The 24,750-nt window shown below is 37.4% G+C and overlaps 2 protein-coding genes across 4 annotated transcripts in view; both read left to right on the forward strand.

Annotated features, from left to right (window-relative positions):
* The window catches only part of LOC135703418 (beclin-1-like protein B), a 145,945-nt gene extending 126,267 nt beyond the window's left edge, over window positions 1-19,678 (forward strand). For all 3 annotated transcript variants that reach the window (XM_065224636.1, XM_065224635.1, XM_065224634.1), the window contains exon 11: window positions 19,317-19,678. In XM_065224636.1, the coding sequence (XP_065080708.1) occupies window positions 19,317-19,405 (89 nt within the window). In that variant the 3' untranslated portion in view covers window positions 19,406-19,678. The remainder of the gene's footprint in view (window positions 1-19,316) is intronic.
* LOC135703430 (regulator of nonsense transcripts 3B-like) overlaps window positions 1-24,750 on the forward strand; it is a 406,370-nt gene that overhangs the window by 143,857 nt on the left and 237,763 nt on the right. The window lies entirely within an intron of this gene.

Here is a 24,750-nt window from a genome sequence, read left to right on the forward strand (position 1 = left end):
CTTCATACCATGCGTTCTCATTGACTTCGTTCGGTAGCTTATTAACTAAAGTATCGTACCAAACGCATAATTGACTTGTTAACTCTGAAATCATGGATTTATTTGAAGTGTTCTGCTCGATAGGCCCAAAATGGGCGATTAGGCCGAAGTAGTTCTCTACCCTACTGCAGACTCACTCAATATGCTTGTCAAGTGGGAGCCACTGCGAAACGGAAGTCAAACATTCAGAAGCCACAACTGTAGTTACTATTCTTATCCAATGTATTGTCATCTAATTGAAATGAACCATACATTTTCTTAACACATGATTAATATATTAAGGGTAAATAGCTAATGAGTCAAAGTATGTATTTTTTCTATTTTGAAACGATACTTGATGGAATATAACATGTACTTAGATGAAGAGATATGTTGCGAAAATTGTGAAATAAAAATTCCACTTGCTACCGATGGGAATCGATTCCATACCACCCAGTACACTGTCAATTTGAGATGTAGTGACATGTGAATGTGGTTCGTGCGAGTGTGTGGTGCAAACATGATGAATCAAATCACGCTTACTACACGCTATTTCTAGACAACCCAAATTTTAGTAGGATCTACTCATATCCGTCAAAAGTAGGGCTACCCAAAATTGAGTAAACAAAGATGGGACTGACAAGATGAAGAATAGACAACATCGACCTGAATCCGAACGACGCACAGTGGTCTAGAACTGTGAAAAGACGGTCAAAAGTCATTAGCTCATTAATCTTGCATTTTAGACTAGTGGTGTCTTCAAGAAAGTTTCTGGATATAAAAAGGTCCTTCTTTTGACATTGACAAATCAATGATTAATCCTCTAGAAGTGAGATTCAAAATTTATTTTTCCAAAAATTCCCTATTTAGGTTCGGTATCCTCGGCAAAGTTTTAGAAAATATCAAAACAAGAAATTTTGCTGAAGACACTAGGTGGTTATTTCTTCATCTCATTGAAATATGGAACGTTTTTGGTGGAAAGCCTCCTAATAAAACTTTTTACTTAATAATTAATTTCTTTAAATTTCTACTGGTTTGAAATGTTCTGCAAAATTGTTCAAAACATTTATACACATAAATTTGATGGATATCATAGCACACTAGATCGCTAAATAGGTGAGTTATTATTGCTTTTGCTCCAAAAATATAATCTTTAACCACATAATTACGGGCTACTACCATTTCCCACCACATCCCACGACAAAACCGATTAGTGGCAGTGGAGCGACCAGCCATGAAACCATGCTGGTCGATACTACGGCTTACAGCGATAAGTATCCGGAGAACCAGAATATGGCCACTATGCCCCAAAATATAGTTTCCATATTATATACGCTTTGATCTCTTAATTCTGAACAAACATATAAAAAATCTCAAGGTTCCACTGTCGTCGGTCGATCCGGATCCTCCTTTAGGCCAATAAAGTTTCCCTGAGGGCGTTAATGGTGTCTTTACACCATATATACTTAGTACTATCAATTTCATGTAATATACGACAAGTAAAGCGTAAAATTATGTCGATAGATAGTGGCATTTTCTACTTTACCGGGAACTCGGGTTGATCCCGGCCCTCTATCTCGGTACGCAAAAGTCTCCAATGAGACTACAACCAATCGATACAGCAGAATTTTTTCCTTTGAGAATATGTATAACATTTTGATTGAAACCGTTTCTCAGTCGAGATATTCAATTTAGTCGCGGTTTTGTCAATTTTTGACCACTGTGCAACGGTGCCGAAAGAGTTGAGTCTGTTCAGTGACGGTTCCTGAGATATGCACTACGTAAACTGCCGTGGATGGATCCCTTCCGATTGCCTAGCTACGAAAGTCGTTTGCAACTGATCCATATGGAGCCCCTGTCGGTCCGAAGAGATACAGCAAGGGCATTGCTAATTGCAGATATTTTGCAAGGACGCACCAATTCCCCTGTTCTCCTTGAGCAAATTGACATAAATAAATAAATAAATAAATAAATAAATAAATAAATAAATAAATAAATAAATAAATAAATAAATAATGACATTTTACCGTCTTTTTACATATCTGGACCACTGTACGACGTGCGAATTTTATTCATTTAAGTAGTCGACATATCGAGTAAAGTCAACAAGAAATGTGATGCCACATTAGCCCTGCCTAGTGCTTATGCAGCTATACAATTTCATTCAAGACTGTAACCTTCTTTGTAAGCAAGATTTAAAGATAAAATAATGATTGATATTAGGACACCGGAAGGGAAAAACGTCCAAATAAACCCACATTCATCATGATTCCGGATTAATGTGGCTGTATGTAGCGGAATATCTGTATAAAGAAAGGGAGAAGGATTTGTAATTTCCATTCCATTCTGCTACCTTAATTGTTTATCCTTGACAGATATGCGTATCAGCGTTGCCAGATTGTTTCCAAGCTTATCGGTATCAAATGTTTAAAAAATCGGTATTCACTATTTTAGTTTATTTTATATTTTTGCATTTTTGTAGGCGAACATTCAAACTTTTGGACTAAAACCGAAGTAGTAAGACGGAAGAAATTTTCGGGGGAAATTTTTAATTAGTCTTAATGATACCGAAAAAACTTCCAGAGAAAGAATAAAGAAGATCTTGTGGTGGAAGTTTGCAGGACATTCTAAGAAATGTCATCCGATGAGGATCTTCCAAGACAAATATTGAGAAACTTCTGGCGAAAACTTTAGAAACTTTCGGAAAAATCAGATACCACACCCAGAGGAAACCAGAAAAGTTTTGGGAATTGGAAGACAATTCCAGGGGAAGTCATAAGATGCTCGGAAAAACCTGCCAATAGAAGTCGGAGAATGACTTATGGAGAAACTTCCTGAGGACGAAAGAAACTTCTGGAAGAACTGTAGAAGATGGAAGAAACTTTTTGGAGGCGCTGGGAGAAACTTCTTAAGGTAGATTGGAAGAAACTTCTGGAAACAGTCAGAAGCCAGAGGGCTTACGGAACAGTCGCAAGTAGGCTTGCTGCCACTCATTTGCTATAAAAAAATATTTTCGGAATTTTGGAAACATTGAATGTTATAATGAAATTTTTTACTTGTTAGATGAGGATGAAAGGCAAGGGTTTGACACATAAAACCCGTCAAATAAGCTTTCAGATAGCCACAATCAGCAATTTTACGACTCGCAAGCGCTCCCTTCGAGTGAGGAGTTTCTCGGAACTCCTTTAAAGGTTCAGAAATTTTCATGAACTGGTGTGTCGTGATGTTCTCAGAGCTTCCCTAAAGTTATCTCAATTATCCTGAAACAAATGGAAGTGTACAAAATACCATTAAATGTCCATGAAGTTTTTTGGACTTGTGAAGTTTCCGAAATATTTCAGATGTTTCTTTAAGTTCACTGGAGTTCTTTGGCCTTTCCTGAAATTTCCGGGCTCTCGAATTTTAACAGCAGTTAATGAAACTGTCTTTAATTTATCGGAACTTACCCTTACATATCATTAAAATTACCCAAAAGTCCGAACTATTCTAGAACTTTTGAAACGTTCCTGCAGTTTACCTGAAGCCAATGGAACCGCAATAAATCTTTGGAAGCATTTCTGAAGTTCCAGGGAAGTTGAAAAACTGACGCGAGAAGACGAAGTAGAAGGTGACCTGCGGACCCTTCGTAGACTACGAGGCTGACGACGTGTGGCCATGGATCGGATAGAGTGGAGGCGACTTCTTCGGACAGCAGAGGACAACAAGGCTTTAGCCTGATTGTTAAGGTAAGGGAGAAGACGAAAGAACCTTTCAAGGGCAGCCAGAAGAAGCTTCCAAGGGAAGTCGAAATGGATTTCCGGAAGGAATTGTGAAATAGCTTACAGGGTAAGGTGCACGAAAATTCCTGGGGAAAGTGTGAAGAAACATCGAAAGGAAGATTAGAGAAATTTCAGGAAGTTGAAAAATTGACATTTTGATGGATTTATTTGTTCACTGAATAAAAGTATTTCCCGATTTCCAGGAATTACCGGGATGCGCCATCAGGTGTTTCTCGACCCATTGCACAGTGGTCCAGAATGCAGATTTATGGGGAATGATATGTTTTGAGCCTGAAATTGAAACTTTAGACTAAAAGTCTCTTTTACAAAGTTGTTCCTTATAGTTAGGCCCTCATTTTTATGACAATGAATTCTAGGGTGCCTCCTATTATCATTAAAATCAAAAATCTTACTTTTTTGTTTGAATAAATTAAGGTATACATTCTTCGGCAAAGTTATAGCTGAGCTAATTTCAAGCAACTTTGTTCAAAATAACTTTTTTTATATCTCTTAAATTGACCGATTTAGAGATATTTTCTTGAATTGAGTTAGGGTGGCTCTTAAAAAAACAGTTTTTTTGCTCTAGTTTTCTTATTTCGAATTTCTCAGCGAAGCACAAAGCTTGTCAATATCTTTCTCTGATCAAGAGTTATTGACGTTTTTATACTAAAAATATGCACTTTTCAAATGTTAATATCTCTGATTGGGGCAAACAAAAAAAAAGTTTTTTTACGGAATTTGAAAGGGCGTATGTTATTCTCAATAATTTGAAAAAAATGGAGTCATGTTATTTTTTAAACTCATATAAAATCAATTTGAATTTGTTCATATTTTTTTCTATATTTGGGTATATCTTTTTTATTAGAAGAGATACAGGCAACAAATTCAGCTATAAAACATTCGTCTTAAAGAGTTTTAAAATTCTCAAAGAGAAAACTTTCATGAGAAATTTCAAATAAAAAAGGTATTGTCAAGAGATGGATTTTATAGGACCACTCTAATGACAAATTTATATAAAATGTGCTAGTACATTTGTTTCAATATTTGGATATTTGGACGCTGTATATAGCTGTATATGTTGCCTGTATCTCTTCTAATAAAAAAAGATAAACTCAAATATATTAGAAAATATGAATAAATTCAAATTGATAAAATTTTACGAGTTTAAAAAATAACATAACTCCATTTTTTTCATATTATTGAGAATAACATACGCCCTTTCAAATGCCGTAAAATAACTTTTTTTTTGTTTGCCCGAACCAGAGATATTAACATTTGAAAAGTGCATATTTTTAGTATAAAAACGTCAATAACTCTTGATCAGAGAAAGATATTGACAAGCTTTGTGGAGCAAAAATTTGCGCCTTCTTAAGATCTAAAAGTTATCTAAGAACACCTTTGCTGAGAAATTCGAAATAAGAAAACTAGAGCAAAAAACTATTTTTTTTTAAGAGCCACCCTAACTCAATCCAAGAAAATAGCACTAAATCGTTCAATTTAAGAGATACAAAAAAGTTATTTTCAACAAAGTTGCTTGAAATTAGCTCAGCTATAACTTCGTCGAAAAATGTATAGCTTAATTTATTCAAACAAAAAAGTTAGATTTTTGATTTTAATGATAATAGGAACCACCCTAGAATTCATTGTCATAAAAATGAGGGCGTAACTATAAGGAACAACTTTGTACAAGAGACTTTTAGTCTAAAGTTTCAATTTCAGGCTCAAAACATATCATTCCACCTAAATCTGCATTCTGGACCACTGTGCATTGGTAGCCAAAAAGGCTAGGAAATGGAAACATTAGTCGAAAGAGTATTAAGCATAAAACATTTTTTTTTTTGAGTTTTTTTTTAGAGCTGGCTTTAAAATTTGAATTTTTTAGCGCAGGCGAGCAGTAATCGTTTTGATTATTTAAAAAAAATCGGTATGCATTGGTATCAAAACTCAAAAATCAGTATTCTGTGAAGCCTTATTTTTGAAAATCGGTATAAATACCGATGTATCGGAATATCTGGCAACGCTGATGTGTATCTCGTCTACAATGTGCATACTTTTTTAGTGAATCGTACTAATAGTCGTATATCAATGACAATCAATACAGGTAGCAGAGTTAGATGGTAATTATTAATCGAGAGAAGGCCATATTCTTCATTATATCAGGCACTAAATTTCTTACCGTAAATGTACGTCCAGTAGAGTGATGCAAAATTTGAAGTTTTCGCTCCACAATACTTAAACGATTCCAAATCGGATCCTGACTAACCTCTCAAAATTTGAACTCATTTGGTGAGAAACTGAGATGGCAAAAACCATTTGAAGTTTGTTTGGGAATTACTAAGGTAAAACCAAGATTTATGTTCATGTCTATCTAATAATTCACCATATCGGTCTGCTTAAAAAAAAACTGTACTTGTAGGAAAATTTCCCAGCTACAACTTTGCTGAAGACTACTTTTTAATTAAATGCAAGGATCGAAAGTTATTAATGGTTCAATGTACTGATGTCTTATGATCATGCTCAATCAACTGCTCAGCAGGCAACATTGGTGTTTCTGGGGCGTTGAATAGGACACACAAATCATGGCTACTATGTCACACTGCAAAATACAGTGTTGCCTACAGAGCAGCTGCTTGATCATGTCATAAGTTTACCAATCTCTTAAATAATTAATAACTTTTTCCTGTCTCGTTTTACATAGAAACAATCTTCAGCAAAGTTGTAGCTGAGAAAATTTTCTATTAGAATGGAATCGAACTGTTTCGTAGCTCAATATGGAAAAATACTAGAAGGCAATGAACAAAAAGTTGAGATTTCCCATAGTAATTTACATGTAAACTTCAAATGACTTGTGCGAAGTCAGTTTCTAACCAAATGAGTTGTAACTTTGGGAGGCTAATCAGGACCCGATTTGAAACCATTTAAGCACTGTGGAGCGAAAAAGTCAAATGTTGCATCAGTCTAACGTCCAGTTACTTGAATTGATATAACTTTTATAAGGATGGGAAATATTGTATGGAACATATTTCCTAACCAAATTTTAACGTTTGTTCCTCCGCTAAAAAAAAAAGCTTCCGAACAACAACCATTTTATATAGAATGACTACATTTCAAACAAACAACCCTACTATCCAAATAGCCTACGGTCGAATTATGTACCCTGGAAAACGGTAAATTGGTAATATGAAGCAGTTCAACTTTGATCCGTGCTCCTCCGCCTTCTGATGCCAGGCGAAACCCGACTCAATGCCAATAATAAACTCCGATGAAGAAGAAGACCCTTTTCCTCGCCTACCGTTGTGCACAATCCCGGACAATAGCCTCTGGACATTCGAGGGCAAGAAAGCACATCTCACATTGCGAGACCTAGAAAACACAGCAGAATGATTCACTATTGTGCTCGATTCTCGATTCTTTAGTGCATGGGATAAACTCACCTTAGTTATGGCCGACGCTATGGAAAAAAATGTATTTTGTCTGGAAGCAAAAACAGCTTTTGTTTCGAAAAATTTTCCACTCCCGTTATGCTCGATTTTCTTCCTCATCTTCGGGATATGGAATGTGTATTATTATTCTTTTACGTTTCATCCTCGTCACAATGTAGTTCCTGACTACAGAGCACCTCCCTCACTGCTTGGGCTGCTAGCACAACAAAAGATAAGAAAATGTTCTCCATTATTTTTTCTCGCATTGCTCAAATTGCAGTAACACATATTCGTTGGATCTTGCTCCTGTCGGTAAAACGAAGAGGCGCACACGAAACGCTGATGGCGAGGGTGGGAGGTTCCGGGCCATATCAAGAGTTCCAGCATCATTCCTACGAGGCCGAGGTTGTTTCAGCCCACCACTACTGCACTGGCTAGTGTTGGTGTAGGTGTATGAATGGTCTTTTCTCCAGTTGATCCAAGGTATAGGGTGGTACACGAAATATGCTCTATGATAAGCTTCCACCACCACTACTGGCTTGTAGCAACAGCAGCAGCAGCATCAAGCTCGTCCTTATCGTATAGCTTAGTGCTAAATCCCTTCTGCACGTCGGGGCTCACAATTTTGCTAGGACATGGGGCCGAAACAAAGATGCTGCGGGGCGGGGTAGGTAGCTTGCGTTTATTGTCGAAGAAATGTGTTATTTCATTTAGTCGCTCATTTTATATTCCTACTTTATTTGATAGCTGTCTGACCCCATTTCGGAGTTCTCATCCCGGGGCCAATGCGGAGCTAATGGTGTTTGTTCGAAAGGATGTTGCTTTGAAGAAGGGAATTTGTTCTGATACCGGGTAATGGTGATTTCTTTAAAGCTGAACTTCAATTGAATTGTTTTGATCATTTCAAGAAGATAAAACGTATGTGACCAAGGACGAAAGGTTGATCGAGCTTAAAGTTCAGTTAACAGTTGAAGTGCGAAACTGCAGTAGCTAGCATTTTCATTTTCTGAATACCAAACACTTCAACTTTAAGTAGATCCCACCCAAAAACAGAAAATGGCAACTGAACAAATTGCTATCCCTGTTGCATCGCAAGTTTCACAATCTCGACAGCTTTATTTGCTGCCGCATTTTGCATTTCCATTAAAAACTGTCCCATTCTACAAATCGGCAACAACAAGTACACTTCACAGACAAAAGTTGTGTACAATTTGCCCACATTTCTGCCATTTACCTGCCCTTCGAATTCATCATCATTTGTAACTGAGGTTCCAACTCTTAGGGGTTGTATGTAATTCCTGGTTCTCAACCCCTTCTTCCCCTCTGACAGACACTTGACTACGCTTCGCATCGCTAGCTATAAATTTATGAAATCCACCTGTACTTATTGTTCATCATCATACGGAGTCAGAATCAAGCCCTCAGTCGTCGTTTGTCGTTGGTAAAGTAGCGATCTCTTGAAAACCCATTTCCATCAACCGCTCGCTCCGACGACCAATGATGGGACATCACTCTTTTCCCTTCCGAAATGTAATCACGGCACTTGTAGCAGCTATTCCTTCCTACTATCCGTGAGCTTACACCGAACCGCGCTCACCACACCGTCATCATCCATCAGTCAGTCGTCAGTTTCTGTGCGATTCTTCAGCATTCGCATCCGCAGCTTTCGACGACAGATATTCATTTTTGTCTTCGCCTCTTGCCTATTTGGAATTCCTCGCGCAGAAAGGATTACCGAATGAAAGCTGGATTTATTATTTAATTTGTAGTGTACCAGCAGCAGCAGCAGCGGGGGGGAGGCATCATATCTACGGCATTTTGCCAGCCCAGAGCCGAAGAGCTTTGCATCTTCCAATCTCTCAATCCTAGCCGGTACGATGGTAGAACCCGGTCGGTGGTCGAAAGATTTCTTCAGATTTTAAGGGCTCATCATAAAAACACTTGTGAGCATGGTTCGCTTGGCATCATTTATCATTTTGTTCGTGGTTTCCGGGCGACGACGTTGCTCATGGTGCAAAGCATCACCAGTAAGTAGAACATGCTGGGGACATGTAAATAAGGATTTTATTTTTCATTGTGAATCTGGTAGGCCTTTTAATTTGCTTTTTTTTATGAATTCAGATGTTCAGTATTATTAAAAAAAGGTGGGAATATCCTTAGGTAATAAGCCATTGACCTTAATGGAGTAATCCAAAAATGTAATCATGATAATGCCTACTTAGCTAAAGCCCTTTTCTGCACCGTCATTATATGATAGTAATGGTAGTTACGATTTTTGAGGAATCGTTTGGGTAGGTTTTGAAATAATCATCGGAAGTAAAATTTATCATAAAGCTGTATAAAGGTGAACATAGATTTACCTCTTGGATCCCTCTTAGCCTTCCTTGGTGGGTGTTAACTTATTGTGACATTAAATGTGTTAACGGATCATATTGATTATATGTATTGAATCTCAAACTACATTCGGATTAGGTTTTCGTGTATATGCTATAAAAATACAGTAGGGTACCATCGAATTATCGCACCAAACAAACAAAGATTAACTCACAGATTTCTGTGAAATTTTACCAAAATCGCAACTGCTGAACATCCGGTGAAAAGTACGGTGATTTTTCGAATTACCATGCAATAAATTTAATTTGAGGTTTTCATTTTTAAGAAAAAAACAATTCTGAAAATAATGTTTCTTAGTTTTGAGAAAAGTTTTAAGGTAATTCCAAAGAAAATTCAATGAACATTAAATTCTGAACTCCGAGGAAAGATCTAACCAAATTTTAAGGAAAATTTCTAAGGAATTCTAAGGAGTAGTCCAAGTATGATCGGAGCTACTACACCAAGCGTGACATAGCTGCTTGCAAGGGATTCAGTTGGACTGATTTGGTGAGATTGTTCGATTTATCTACTTTTGTCTATTTAAACTTAATTTCTATGAATGCGTATCGTTTGGAATCATTTGATTCGGATGAGACTCTTAACTTTTATTTGTTTACATTGTGTTTCAATCGGTATTCTTAAGAACTTCACAAAATAAGGTTTCAATATTTAAATTAAGCAGCTCGACTAGCCTGGTGGTTGCCGCTTTTGCTAACTGAGTAGAAGACCGTCGGGGATCCACATTGTAAAGATTCCCTATTTTCAGCTTTTTACAGGCTGGAGTTGTTGTTTGAACCATTTAGTTTATCAATTTAATTTATCTGTATAACAATTATTCACAAGCATTCTTCCAGGTCAATTCAAGAATAGTTTGATGATGATAAATCTTCCTAATATTCACATTACAGTTATGACCCGATCCTGTCAATCTCTCCGCGCATCAGACTGTTATTTTTCAATAATTCCACATAATTGTAATTTCATACCTTCCTCCTTCAAGATGAATGTTTAAGATACACATACTTTGCTAGCTGACAAAATGGGGTCATTGCTGTATAATTATTCTCTTTTTGCAGCCTTCATTCAGACTGGATCTATTGATTTAAATTATATGAGTTTTCTTCCAGCTCTTTGATGACGGAACATCACTAGATTTATACTGTAATGATTCACTCTTACAGCTTTCACCCTGGTTTTGTCTGTTGATTTGATTTGTTTGAATTGGTTTTCAGCTCTTTGGTGTTGGCAGTCGCGGGCAATCAATTTTGCTCATGCTCATGCTCTAAGTTCATTTTCAGCATTTCGATGATGGAACGTCTTCAGATTTATATTATAATGGGGCTTATTACGGATGTCACATCACGGTGAAAAATTGTCACTTGTCGTCACGGTGAAGTGATTCCCATTTGATTTGTACGGTAATCACGGCTCTTATTCTGAGTATCACTTGCTTATCACCGTGTAGTGACACCCGTAATAAGGCCCAATGATACACCATTTGGTTTTGGCTTCGGGCAAATCCAAGTATAATGCATGATAACACTGATTCATTTAAAACCATGGTCGCATCACTTATCAAGGTGAATCCTGATCCAACGAATCCAACTTACTAACAAAATCTCCTTTTCTGTGTCTTTTGTTGGGGTGCAGAGGTAAACACGGCCCACAAACAACAAAGGTTACTCTAATATTCCTTCCCTACTCCCACCTGATTGCAAGGACGTGGCCGGCGCCGTTATTGATCTACAACATATAGAGTCACTGAAACTTGTACAATGAGAATGGACGGTCACTCCCAGCCCCATTCAGTTGATTCATTGTATAATTTCACTGATTCTGATCAATCACGGAGTGCAGTCAATCTAAGCTAAGCTAGCTATTGGTTATCCTATTTGTATAGTGTTTATAGTACTACATATCTTTCATTATTGACTTTACATCATTTAATATTATTGTAAATTACATTTTATTATTCTTAATTCTTAATGTTAGCTATTATGAGCGGCTCCAGGGAAGCATAGTGTCAGCTTGAAAAGAAATCTGAATCGTTCATTATCTGTTTTGTAAAAATCTTGTGTTTACTGTATCTTGTTACATGGCATTATAACGCATTTTCAATATTACATTACATTTAAATAAGTATTAACCCGGTTACACACATTTCAGGTCATCCAGGTCTTAAATAAGATGGGATCCGTTCCTTTTATCAACAGTTGTGATATTGCATCATATGCTGAAAATATATGAATTATCGCGTATTTCTGTTGTTCATTACATACCAGGTGAGGGCTTAATCATGTTTTGCCATCTAGTGTTTTGGTTTTGAGATGCTCGATAACCTTAGAGGGATCGGTTTTGCTTAATGAGCAGAACATCATGGGCTTAATCCCAAGCTCTCCCACAACATAACACAACACAAACCTATCAAGTATCATTCTAGCTAAAAATATTTCACTTTTTATGTTATTGTTATTTATTAAAAATATTTATTTGCATAATATAACCTGGAAATTTCAGGGTTACATCTTCCTTATTGGGAGCTGAGGAGACATAGAGCTGCATCATATTGTATGTAAAATAATTATTATTTTCATTGCGGAATACCAGTTTTTTTTATCCATATAAATGTATTTTCATTATTACGTATTTTAATGTTCTGATATATTTCATTTCTCCATTACATATGTTTACTATATATATAAATAAATACTGGGTTGGGAGGGAGCATCAGGGTATCATTTGACCTGGAACTGGACGATTGGAGTGGTATGACAGCCGGAGTCTAGGAGGGAATAAACACTATCATTTTCTTTATCCTACCGATTCGATTGTGATGGTGTGAATTCTACTCCAACAGTTTCATGGAGATTGACGCGCCCTTCTTAACAAACCATCCTGTAGGAAGCTTAATAAGTATTGCGAATTGCGTTATTCGATTTGTTGGATCGTATCGTTGGAAGGAGATTCTTAAATTCCCGTGGATTTCGCGTAAGTGCCTCTGCTTACGGGTCCACCCCACCGTTTTTGGCCCTTCATACAGCGATATTGTGAATTCAGATCGGTAGCTCAAATTGATCTTGCTATTAAGTGGAGCTGCATACAAGACAAGATCTTCGAAGGGATGGTGGCTACCTTACATACATACATACATACAATTCTAAGGAGTAGTCCAAGGATATTCCGGTGAAAGAAAACTTAAAAGAGATTTCCAAGAAAATATTTTGAGGCTTGACGGCTTTCTAGGAATTCGCTGAGGACTTCTGCTATATTATTCAAAATTTACTTGAATGCTCATTTGAATTCCCAAACAATTAAGAACTGTCTTGAAATCTTGTCAAGAATTATCTTGGTCTTGTCCTCTAAATTCTTCTGCAATTTTGCTTAGAAGGTTCCTTCAAATTCTCTAGAAATTTGTTTCAAGATGCCCTTGAAATTATGCTCGGAACTTTCTCTAAATTATCACCAGAATTTCTTTGGAATTGTACGCTCAAAATTCGATTTACTTTGTATTTTTAATGGATCCTGGAATCCTCTTCACAAACCAAAAATCTATTACAATGAATGTTAGTTCCGTTTCCTATCATCCTCTGTTCATGAACATCGCAACGAATGTTAGAAATTGACCATGCAGGCGATGTAATGGTTTTTTGTCTTTTTTATTTCGTGTTCTATCTACGCTTTCGACTATACCAGTAAGCTTGTAGAACGACGCACATTCTAGAACGACGCACACACTTGCTATATTCAGAAGCATGGAGAGAGCAGTGGAGAAAGCACAGGTCTGATAATCGCAACATTCGTGGTTCGGGTCCAGTCGGTAACCTTTTTTAATTTTTTTTTTCGACATAATTCATTTCACTCACTAATACACTCCACATTTTCGGTCTCCAAATTTTCTTGCATTGGACCTAGCTAGGTATATCGCATCCTCGGTTCATGCGGTCTCTACTTACATCCTCTGATGATGAATCCCACATAATTGTAAGCGAATCTTACATCCACCGGTTGGGTGCAGATATGTTTTACAGTTAGTTGTGTGTAATTCACCAACATAAATCATCGAATATGCCATTCATTTTTTTTCTCAAACTGGAAAAACTTTTGCTTTACTTATTATTGTGGTTTTGCCTAAAATTTATTTCCCGGAAAAAGAGAGCATGTCTTTTTCAGGTAGTTGTTCGGGGGGGTGGGGGTAGGGGGGCTTAAAATGCATAATTTTGCAAGTTTCATTGTGGTGGACACGCCATGATCCACCTTTAGCCGCTGACTTGGTCCTGCTTGCTGCAGGACCAAGTTCCACGCCGTCCGAAGCGGTAATGAATAGAGGCAGGAAAGCAGCGCTGTTTTATATCTTTTCAGATTCAAGCAGACCGATGTGAAACCAAGTGGTACTCGTTTATGATGACTGGATTTGGGGAAAACGTTTAGTTCATGAAAACAGTGATAAAATTATCATTTGCGCATTTTTCAAAAGTTTTTGATTAAAAATTGGAAAAGTATTTATTTCAGCAGATTCCCATCGATTGGCGTATTTGGATTTTAATTTCATCTATAAATGACACAGTTACAAGCGTTTAAAACCTAACACTATTTCACATATTTTTTTGATTGTACCCCAGTATAGTCGACAAAGACGTAGTTCTACGTCAAAAACTTTGGCATAAAGGTATGTTAACTGTCATATTACCAAACCTGCAAAATGCGTGTCGATGCTGTGACACAGCCCGCCTATCTCGATGCCGTGAAGCGAGCTTGATCGTAGCATCGCCACACATTTTGTAGATTTCGATTGCAATATTGCATTTAAATTAAATACTGCATTTCCAGACATCAATTTCAATATAAAAGTTATAAATGCAAGCATCGTAATCATTCTGTACTGGTAATCATACTTCAAAATTTGTTGCTATTTGTAATGGAAAACTCAATAAAACGGGATGAATTCTCAAATAACTGGAAAATTTGAACTGTTTGGCTGGATTCTAATCTTATCTAATCTAATGTAACACCAGCACAGCCAGTTCTTGAAAGCATCCTGGAAAATGATAGATATACCTCCATCATTTTTCTTGTCAATTTGATATATGTGAAGAAGATGCGTCACACATATCAAAACGGCCAGGCCTACTGTGCAGCATTTAAGGGGCAAGATGATTCAGAAAACATCGGGCCTGTTTAAATCGAAGATTTAAACACGATGCTTTAGAATCCAATAAATGGAATGGAAAGCTAGAAAGGTTATGTTATGCTCCATTTTCTTCTGACGGTTGGGACATGAGCACTAACTCTTGTCCTAGCCTTTTAAGGCTTATGGCTATAGCGCCATTACTCGCTTTCTGAAAAGAGAAGAGGGAAAGGAAAAGGAAAGGGACAAAGGGAAAAGGAATATTTTTAAATTGAAATATACAATATAGAAATGCATAACGGCGGTGGTCACTACCCGAGTCTTGTCATTATTATCAAGTCATAAAAAGTAACAAGAACTAAAATGTGATCCTTTGATTACTGGAAAATCCTGATTACCCAGATTAAAGTTGTCACGATTAGGGTTCGGTGGTAGATCTTATACCAGCAACGCACCACAAAAAGGTGATCTCCCAACGTAACTGGTATGAAAAGATAAAAATTTACAAAATGGAACGAACTCACCAAGTTTAGCCAATTGAATCTAAAGGCAGCTTGACATGTGTTGATGTAGATGTCCAAATTGTAGACGAAACTTGACGAACATCAACATGAACTAGTCCGGTTTATGGTAGTTGAGCGGAATGTCTTCCCTCGATTTGAGACAAAAAAAATGATCGGATGTATGTTGTCGATTTTTGATACACACTTAGATATAACTAATTTTACACATGACGGAATCATTCTTTGACGTAAAATATGATATTTCGCGTCTGTTATGACTCAAATTTATGTCAAAATTGACGCTCGTATATGTCGCTCTTAGAGCACCTAAATTTACATTAATTTTCTAAGCGTATGTGCATTGACAAGCCTTTTCGTGGCCAATTGTCAGGTTCAGCGCTGCGACTCCACGCTGAGACGAATGGTGGAACTAATGATGGGACGAATGATGGGACGCCTCATGGAGGTTCTACTTGTCTTGGGAACAGCTTAACATACAGTCTACTTTTTCTCAAACCATGGGCACATGATAAACCTCAAAGATGGATTCACGGAAACAAAGTACAAACTGACAAAAAACGATAAAAAAATTAACGATCTCATCAAGTCTGCAACAAGATGCTACGCCACTTTTCAGGGCAATCCCAATTGTAGATGATCCACTTCTTGGCAGGAACCATTCCGGTTCATCTGTTTGAAATTCCCCGAGTAATGTTCTCCTTTGATATGTTCAGCGATCCGCCACACCTCCATCATATTATCGGGAAGTCACGACTTCGTTTGAGGCTCCACATTGGTTTCAAAGCCACTTGTAAAAATACACGCTGCCCGAGGCTCAGAAGCAGCCATTGCAGTACAGCCCTTATGAAGACGAACCACATATGTGGAATGTGGAATGTGGAACCAGCCTAGACAAAAATCACAGCAGATCCATCCAATTTGAGTATCACTGCTCAGACTTCATGGTTCAGATTCACGCTTCACAAACTTCAGGTCTCTATTTATCTTGACTTCTAGTTGATATCCTAAAAAAAATCACTTTAGCAGCACCCAACTAGAGATAAAAAATTAGAACAGCAAAACTAAACGTCCTATAACTGCTTGGCTGGATTCGTTCACAAATACTGAAAGAATTCAATTTACCTAGAATGTTGGCATCACTGTTCTGTGCATCATAATACACGATAACAATAAAATCGTGTAGGGGAAATGGATGTAATGTCGGCCTAAATGCCCCTTATTTGGGCCCATAAATAAATTCAGCAATCGACTAAATTTTCAATAGCGACCAAATATATCCATTAGTACCGTTCCAACGACACGTTCATCTAGATAAAATTTATAAATAGCAGATTTTTAACGATGGGCAATAAATACCATAAACAATTCGCACCATTAAAATAAATTCCGCAATTTTTGCGACATCATTTAATGTTCCGTTATTTTCACGATTGAAAGTTCAAACCCGCGACGAATACGCAAAAATACCTGGACTGGATGCGTTAAAAAAAAACTGGAAGAATCCAGTTTAAACTGGAATGTTGGCATCACCTTGGGCATCGCTGCTTTGTGCATCATAATAAACGATAAATAGAAAATCGGTTCGCTCCATAACAATGAAATCTGCAATTTGTGATACACAGTTCGAAAAAGTAGTGTAAATTTCTGTTCAGTAAGATGCACATAAATGGAGCATCACATATCATATAAGTTTACATTATATATCATGAAAAGTTCTGAGACATTTCATGCAATGTAGCAAATATTGTATACAAAAGCCCATTGTTGTGAACAACATTGTTTACAAGTTGCTCGGTTGCGTGAAATATAATACAAGTTTACGTGAAGGAATGTTTACATCACTATTAAAATTCAGAATTTTTATCTGTGTAGCACATAAGGCCCATCGCGATTTTCACGACTGAAAGCTACACATCCGCTACAAATTCACGAAAATCGCAAAATCCGCCCTTGTTGTAACAGCCCTGAATACAGGAATAATATGAAAAATCACCGAAAAATAATCAAAGTGTTTGTACAGAATGTTTATTGGTTTAAATTTACGCTGACAACATTGACTTCAACCACCGATTTCTCGTAAATAAAAGGTCACTCCTGCATATTCACATTGCCAGCTGCTAGAGGCAATATTCCCATACCTGAGGGTGTCATTAATTTGCAGGTGTAAGCTTTTATTCGCAAGAAATCGACGGCTTATATATTTTTTTTATGAGCAACCATTCGGATTTTCGTTAGACTAAAAGCCGACATTCATAGTAAATTAAATCTTAAAGCCGAAAACTTCATCGCAGTACGTACAATAGGTAAATAATCCAAGTAAAAATGTTGGGTTTAAAAGGGTGCTGCAGACCATGATATACACAGTTAGAAAAAATCATGTAAATTTAGGTGCTCTGAGAGTGACATATACGAGCGTCAATTTTGACATAAATTTGAGTCATAACAGACGCGAAATATAGCTCAATCAAACGTACTTTTCGTCGAACAACGAACTTTTCAGTCTCGGAGCACTTAATATTACATGACATGTTTGTTAACGTCTCATCTTTTATGTCAAAGATCGATTCCGTCACGTGTAAAATTAGTAATTTCTAAGTGTGTATGCTTGAAGAATGCTTTAAAACTTCGATAAAACCTGCCATGTTCCTTGGGAAGTGAGTGAAGTGAGTTTACAGAATATTTCAGTATGTTTACATTGGCTCGAATTGGCTCAAACCATACAGTACATACAATTTATTCCAGTGAACCATTTTGATATAACATTCTGAATCGGTACAACCTAATTACGACGAGCGTGTAGCTTAAGGCTACGCTTGACCTGATTGTCATCCCGGAGTCCAGCATGAGGAGGCAGGTAGTCTACGTCAACAGTCGGGCTACCACTTTTGACATCCACAAGGGGCTTCTCGTAGTGGTAAGGTCCCTTGAAGTCGGGATGCGATGGTGCCAGTTGAAATGCAGCTCTGTGACCTTCGGCGTCGACAAGCACATCGTCATCGACGATCGTGAAAGTTTCAACCAGACCATGCTCGATGGTGGCAAACACCGGTTCCTCCAGGAAAACATCACCATGCTGCTCAATTTGACGAGCCTTCAACTTGCGAACCTGTGCCTGGTCGATGACGCGAGCACCGTTGACCGAAGCTGCTGCGGCTGTAGGTGAAAGTGGTTTATTTTTTTTTTTGGGATTTTCAATAGCCTTCAAGCCATACTTACCCAGGCATACGAGTGCAGAAATGAGAACTAGCTTGGAATGCATCTTATGGGAGGCTTGATTTCTGCTGATGAAGACTTGAAACTGGACTGATACCAATTGGCGATCGCTGTATTCATTTTATACCCAGCTTTGTTTGCTTCCTTATTTGATTTGCAAAGTAGAACCGAAACTAGATTCAGCAATCCGTTTCAGACGGAGGTGTGTTCTATTTACTTTGTCTGAGGTGCAATCGTGATCTTCAAAACCGAACTGCAGTAGAATGGAATGAATGCCTTAAAAGGCTTATTGTGTACGCACCCAACAATATGTGGTTGATGTCTTCATTTTGATTACCATATTGAAGCTAGCCGTTGATGTGAAGAGTATCTCACTCTAAATGTCCAGGCTCTAAAAAATGATGCATTGTACACAAAATTCATCAATGTTCCAAACAAACGAACTCATATTTCATCTCGAGCGAAGAAAGTCTATCTGCAACATGGCAACGAAGAACAGGGAAAACTAGTTTCCCTAGAACCTCTCTCAATTTCTCTACTTGCACTCTGCCATCATTTGCCCTTCTCAGACTCATTCGCTTTTCAAATAGCCAAATAGCCAAACAAACAAAAAACACGAAAGCTGCCAAGTTCAATTTCAACACGAAAAGCAACTCATACCAGAAAAATTATATCATCCATAATCATGATCCTCAAATATGCACCACATCTCCGTCTGCCATCCAAAGGTGCACTTTGCAATTACAAGCCTGACGCAATCTTGGAGGGAATATTCTCACTTTGAATTTTTCTCTGACCGTGGCATCTTCTGCTCCACTTTCCGAGTTGTGCATTGATTTACTTTTTAGCTATCGCTCTTATTTTTTCTTATATTTATTTGCAGATGACATAACACTGCCTTCGTCGCCGGCTCCATTCGGAGGTGACTGTCTATCGTCGATTGCGGGAGATCACGCCTCGGATGACGATTGAATCCAGTGCAGACATTTCACAAACAGTATTGAGTATCCGCAGACGTTGTAAGTGGATGTTGGGCTAGTTGGGAACTATATTTCGTATAGTTATATTTGATGTGAATATCGTATAAACTTAATAAAAACAAACTCGGGCTTTATTTACGATACACATATACTCAAGGTAGCAGGTGTGGTTATGCGATTAGATATCATTTCAAATTGATATTCAATAATGTTCACACACCTCAAACAATATAATCCATTTCTTTAAAGATACTTTCATAAATAAAACCACTGGAGGAACTAATCGTTTCTAGGAGGGGCCATGACCTTTTTTTCTCTAAGTTTAGCAGTTCCATGCAAATAGCAAAAAAAAAACAAATTAATTTTTTAATCGACCTTCTCCGATTTGTGTATGAAATTTTGTGGAACTGCTTGCTATGGGTAATAATTCACATTTTTTGCTAAAATTCGGCTATTTTGCATTTTGTAAAATTTCAAAATGGTGTAACTGATATTTAAAAAAAAAACTACATCATGGAATATAAATAAAAGCATTTTTTACTGGTTGGAATCAATCACCGTGACATGTATGAATTTGATTAGATTGGCTTTTTTCGGTGACGTAGAAAATAAACCAGAAAGCATTTTTTGTTTGTTTATCCTAGGAAGATATTATTTCTTTCTACAACTCTGTCTCAAGCGTCATTTCAATCAGAAGTCTCGTTTCAGTGCAACATTTTTTTGAAAATTTCTAAGCCCGAAATTTGGAAAATTTTACAAAATTTAAAATGGTCGAATTTCAGCAAAATACCAAACAGTTATGCAAAGTTTCATGCAAATCGGCAAAGGACGAGTTTTTGAGATTTGTCGCCCAGTACTTTCATGGTGAATTTAGAGCGATTTATTAGATGCGCGCGCCCGTCCCACCTCACTGCCATGCGCCCCCATTTGCCATAGGATATTTTTATTTTTACTGGTCTCAGTTTCTGCACTGCTCAATTGAACAGCAATTAATATTCAATAATCAATTGATTAATTTCCTCACGTTAATTTTCTAACATGACAATAATTTTAAGATATAATTGTGGCTTATCTATGAGGAGCTGATATGAGTTTTACGTAGTGCAAAGTATATATAAATCACTTTCTTCTTCTTGGCTTACAACTGGAGCTTTATTACTTTATACTTAATCTGCTTTATTGTGCTCTACATGCTTTAAGCACAATCTTATTATATACAATATATAATCGATATTCTCTTTCGCGAATAACCCGAGTGCAATTGAATTTCCCATTCAGTGTGTTGATTTAGGCGCAATCTTACTATAGTCGCTATATATATAGTCTGGCGGATAGAATTTCAATCTATCAAAAAGCGGAACAAATTCAATATATTGTAGACCAACAATTGAAATGGTACTATCAAGTTTTATAAACAAAACGTTGATTATTCTTTCCTCGCCAATCGAACGCAAATTACCGGCTTCATTGGATAGAGGAAATTTTTCCCCAAATATGGTGTTAGTTTGCGTAGGCGAGCCTTAAGTCACGAGAGAACGGATTCCGAAAGTTTTGTTCGCAATAGCTGATGTGCTCTTTTCTGTTGTTGGTCGTGATTTGACAGCTCAATTGGTCAAACAGATATTTGACTGCTCAATTGGTTAACGAGATACTATCCGGCATGCTATGAATATAGCGACTATATAGCTAACATCATCTTCTGTCGAACTGTCTTGTGAGCTTAGCGAGAAATTCATTTATGTTGCCGTGGTTAATCAAATAGAAAGTCGATGAAAAGAATCGATCAACGAGGATAGGTTCTTTTCAAATGTTACGCGAGTTAAATTCGAACAATTGATCATTTTGTCAAGCTTTTGCATTCATGTTCCATCAGATGTCACAGCTGTTGTTTGCGGTGACATCTATCGGAAACTAGACACAATTTGTTTTCCTATAATTGTTCACAGCGGACACTGCAGTGCAAAACATGTCTGGTACCTCTATATATGCATTTAGATTATTATTCGAAGTCCCTCCTTTTTTACACATTCTGCACACAAAATAGCTCACCACTCACATAATTTCCCAACAAATTTTATGTATGGGGTGGGGCATAAAGTATCTTTTGCGCAGAATATGTAAAAAAGGAGGGACTTCAAATGTTAAAGCAAATGCATATATAGAGGTACCAGACATGTTTTGTAGTGTCAGGTACTCTATTTTGTAATCTGTGAAAGGGAAATCACAAATCGAGTGTCAACAAAATACATGGCATATTGAGAGATTGAGGTCGTGAGAGCAAATTTTCTCTCTCGAATTTGAATTTTTTGGCTCTCTGGGAGCTGGTAGTAAATCAGGTAAAACTGTATGGGGAAAAATCATTTTTATTTAATTGTAGCTTGTTTAACAATTATTTCCGGGAAAAAAACTGAACTACAAAGTCCCTGATTAATTTCTTTAGGTTGTCGTTCACTTTTTTTTAACCGAATATGCACCGAAAGTGAATTATTTCCACTTCTCTCAATTTCTACATGGGGATTTTTATTACTTCCTACCAGCGGAACAGCGCCATTTCTGTGGAAAATGGTCGAACAAAATTATTAATTGTGGTATCACTGCTTACGGCACCCCCAATAAACGAGTGCACGGATGGATTTGAGTTCACTCACTCGATAAAAAGTGACACAACAGCGGGGCCCTGTTTTCTTAAAATGAACACATGAATAATACTCGCGTAAAATTTGAGACGGGCCTATCAACTTTTGTACACAAAACTTGTTAAGCCCTTTTCGTGTGAACCGAATACGTCTACGCAAACTTACAACACCATCGGGTAGGGTGTACATCGGTTCTTGTGAAAAGGGCCTACACTAATAAAAATTCAATGCGAATTTTTATGTGTCCCACACATGAATTTTTGCAATGTGATAAACAAATGATAAATATCTATATATGTCGGACACATAGTACTTATGTGTACACATCAAATTCATGTGTAACCACACATACTATTCATTTGACTCATAAATATCATGTGTACTTCTGGGTGGATTCTGTTTATGTGTGGACACATGAAAATCATGTGATATTTTACATGGAAAATTACCAATAAAAATGTGTCGATCTTTAACAGTGTAGCAAATTGTTAACAAAAGTTGATAGCTCCTGTTCAAATGTTACGCGAGCATCATTCCGGTATTCATTTACAGTAAACAGGGCCACGCTGTTATGTCAATTTTTTTCAACAGATTAACATAAGTTTACCCGTGAGCTCGGCAGGAGCTGATCGGTGAGAGATTCACGATGTACCAGATCTAATAGCGATTTTTTAAAAATGAGAGTGATATATAGACCAAGGTTTAAAGCGTCAGCTACACTATCCTCCTTGTGAATATTTTATATATTATATAATATATAGAGACCAAGGTTTAAAGCGTCAGATACACTATCCTGAACAAAACAATACAGGATGCACGCTATTTCTAAACAACTAGGATCTACTCATATCCCCCAAAATTGAGTAAACAAAGTTGGGACTGACAAGATGGTGAATGAACACCTGAATCCGAACGTTAATTTGTTACAATCTAGTTCGCTCTATATTGTTTAGCCCTAATTCTAATGGAAATAAGTAGATCTTACTTAAATTTGGATTGTTTAGAAATAACGTGTGCAGACAGGTGGAAAAACTCTCTGCACACGGCCAACGAGATCAACCCAAATTTGATTTTACTTTACTCATTAATCGCAAAAAGTGCGATTTACTTCATGTTTTTCCAGTTTTTTCGCACTTTTTCAAGGAAAAAATGCCAGAGTTCTAACGATTGGATTTTCTTGGTCTATTGGTTCTACTACTAGGCTGTGTAAAATTTTCGTAAATTTCCCTCATTTTCCAGCAGATTATTTAGGCTTTTATTTGGGTTGATCTCATCGGCCGTGCACAAATTTGAAAGGACAACATCTGACTGGTCAGAGCTTCTCGACGCCTAATCGGCGCACACTACTGTGCCATTTAAATCCAACGAGTGCGAGTAAGAGGGAAACACATTAGTGGGAACATACACCGTCGATTCATACATGTGTGATAAATAGAGAAAGACGATTAAGCATCGAAAAGGTCTATTGGAATACGTAGGGTAGGATGGTTCTCAACGCACCCATGGTGTGAAATGGCCCTACGCTGTTTTTCATAGCTTTCCGATTGTCAATTCGTGAATTCAGTGCTAACATTTGAAAACGGCGCAAAAGCCATTTGTAAACAAATGGTTTGTGGGCCCTTTACTCGCTACCCGAAGAACGCCCACGCAAACCAACAGCATCGTCAGGAAGGGGAAAATTTCCCCTACCCGATGTTGCTGTTGTGTCGCGTGGGTGTACTTCAAGTAGTGAGTAAAGGGCCCACAAACCATTTGTTTACAAATGGCTTTTGTGCCGTTTTCAAATGTTAGCACTGAATTGAAAAATCAGCATTGCTAGTTCAGTGCTTGAACTAACATTCTGGCACATGATGTTTCCAGAATTAGTAATGGATAAGGATCGAAAAACTGCACGGGGCCATTTTACTCCAGGGGTGCATTATGGACTATTCTCCCCTACATTCCACGATTTTGCGTACGATTTCTTCTTCTCATCATAACGCCCAAACTAAACATAAAGCCTTCTTCTGACTTAAAAAAAAAGAAAAAACCAGGGGTTAACCGACATGCACGTATCAACCATATTCTTGATTTATTATTGCAGGTATCATACGATGTCGTAATTAAACTGTCGAGCCAGATCGCGCCGAGTTCTATCGTTTTAGAATGTTTTATACAGGTGAGATAGCTTGTGTTGGCTATCGGACGCAGACGGCAGGACGTGTGAAAATCGATTATAATACCTATGTTACGCTAGTAACAAAGGTAATAAGGCGGAATCTCGAACACCAAACGTCAGATCGGTATGATATGGATGAGGTCTTTCCACTGCTGCAAATTTCACGTTGATGGGATGTACCGTTGATTTGTAAAAAATCGTTAACTAAAATCATTCTATCCTGTAAATCTCCGGAACCGGAAGTTAGATCGGTATGAATTTTTTTCCCCAAGTAGATATGGATAAGATCTTTCTACTGTTAAAGAAATCATGTCGATAAAGTGTACCGTTGTTTTTTTTTTTTTAAATCGTTCACTAAAATCATTCTGGCCTATATATCTCCGAAACCGGAAGTCAGATCGAGAAAAAATTCAATAGCGATCAATGGCGCAATGGGGCCTATCGAACGAGATATCAACCATATTGATCGCATAAGCCATCTCGAAAAAAGCTTGTCTAGATAAAACGCGTCCACAGACGCACATACAGACATCAGCAAATTTC

Source organism: Ochlerotatus camptorhynchus, unplaced genomic scaffold (assembly GCF_037179485.1).
Source record: "Ochlerotatus camptorhynchus isolate MF236.1 unplaced genomic scaffold, CSIRO-AGI_Acam_v1.1 ptg000213l, whole genome shotgun sequence".
NCBI classification, from domain to species: domain Eukaryota; kingdom Metazoa; phylum Arthropoda; class Insecta; order Diptera; family Culicidae; genus Ochlerotatus; species Ochlerotatus camptorhynchus.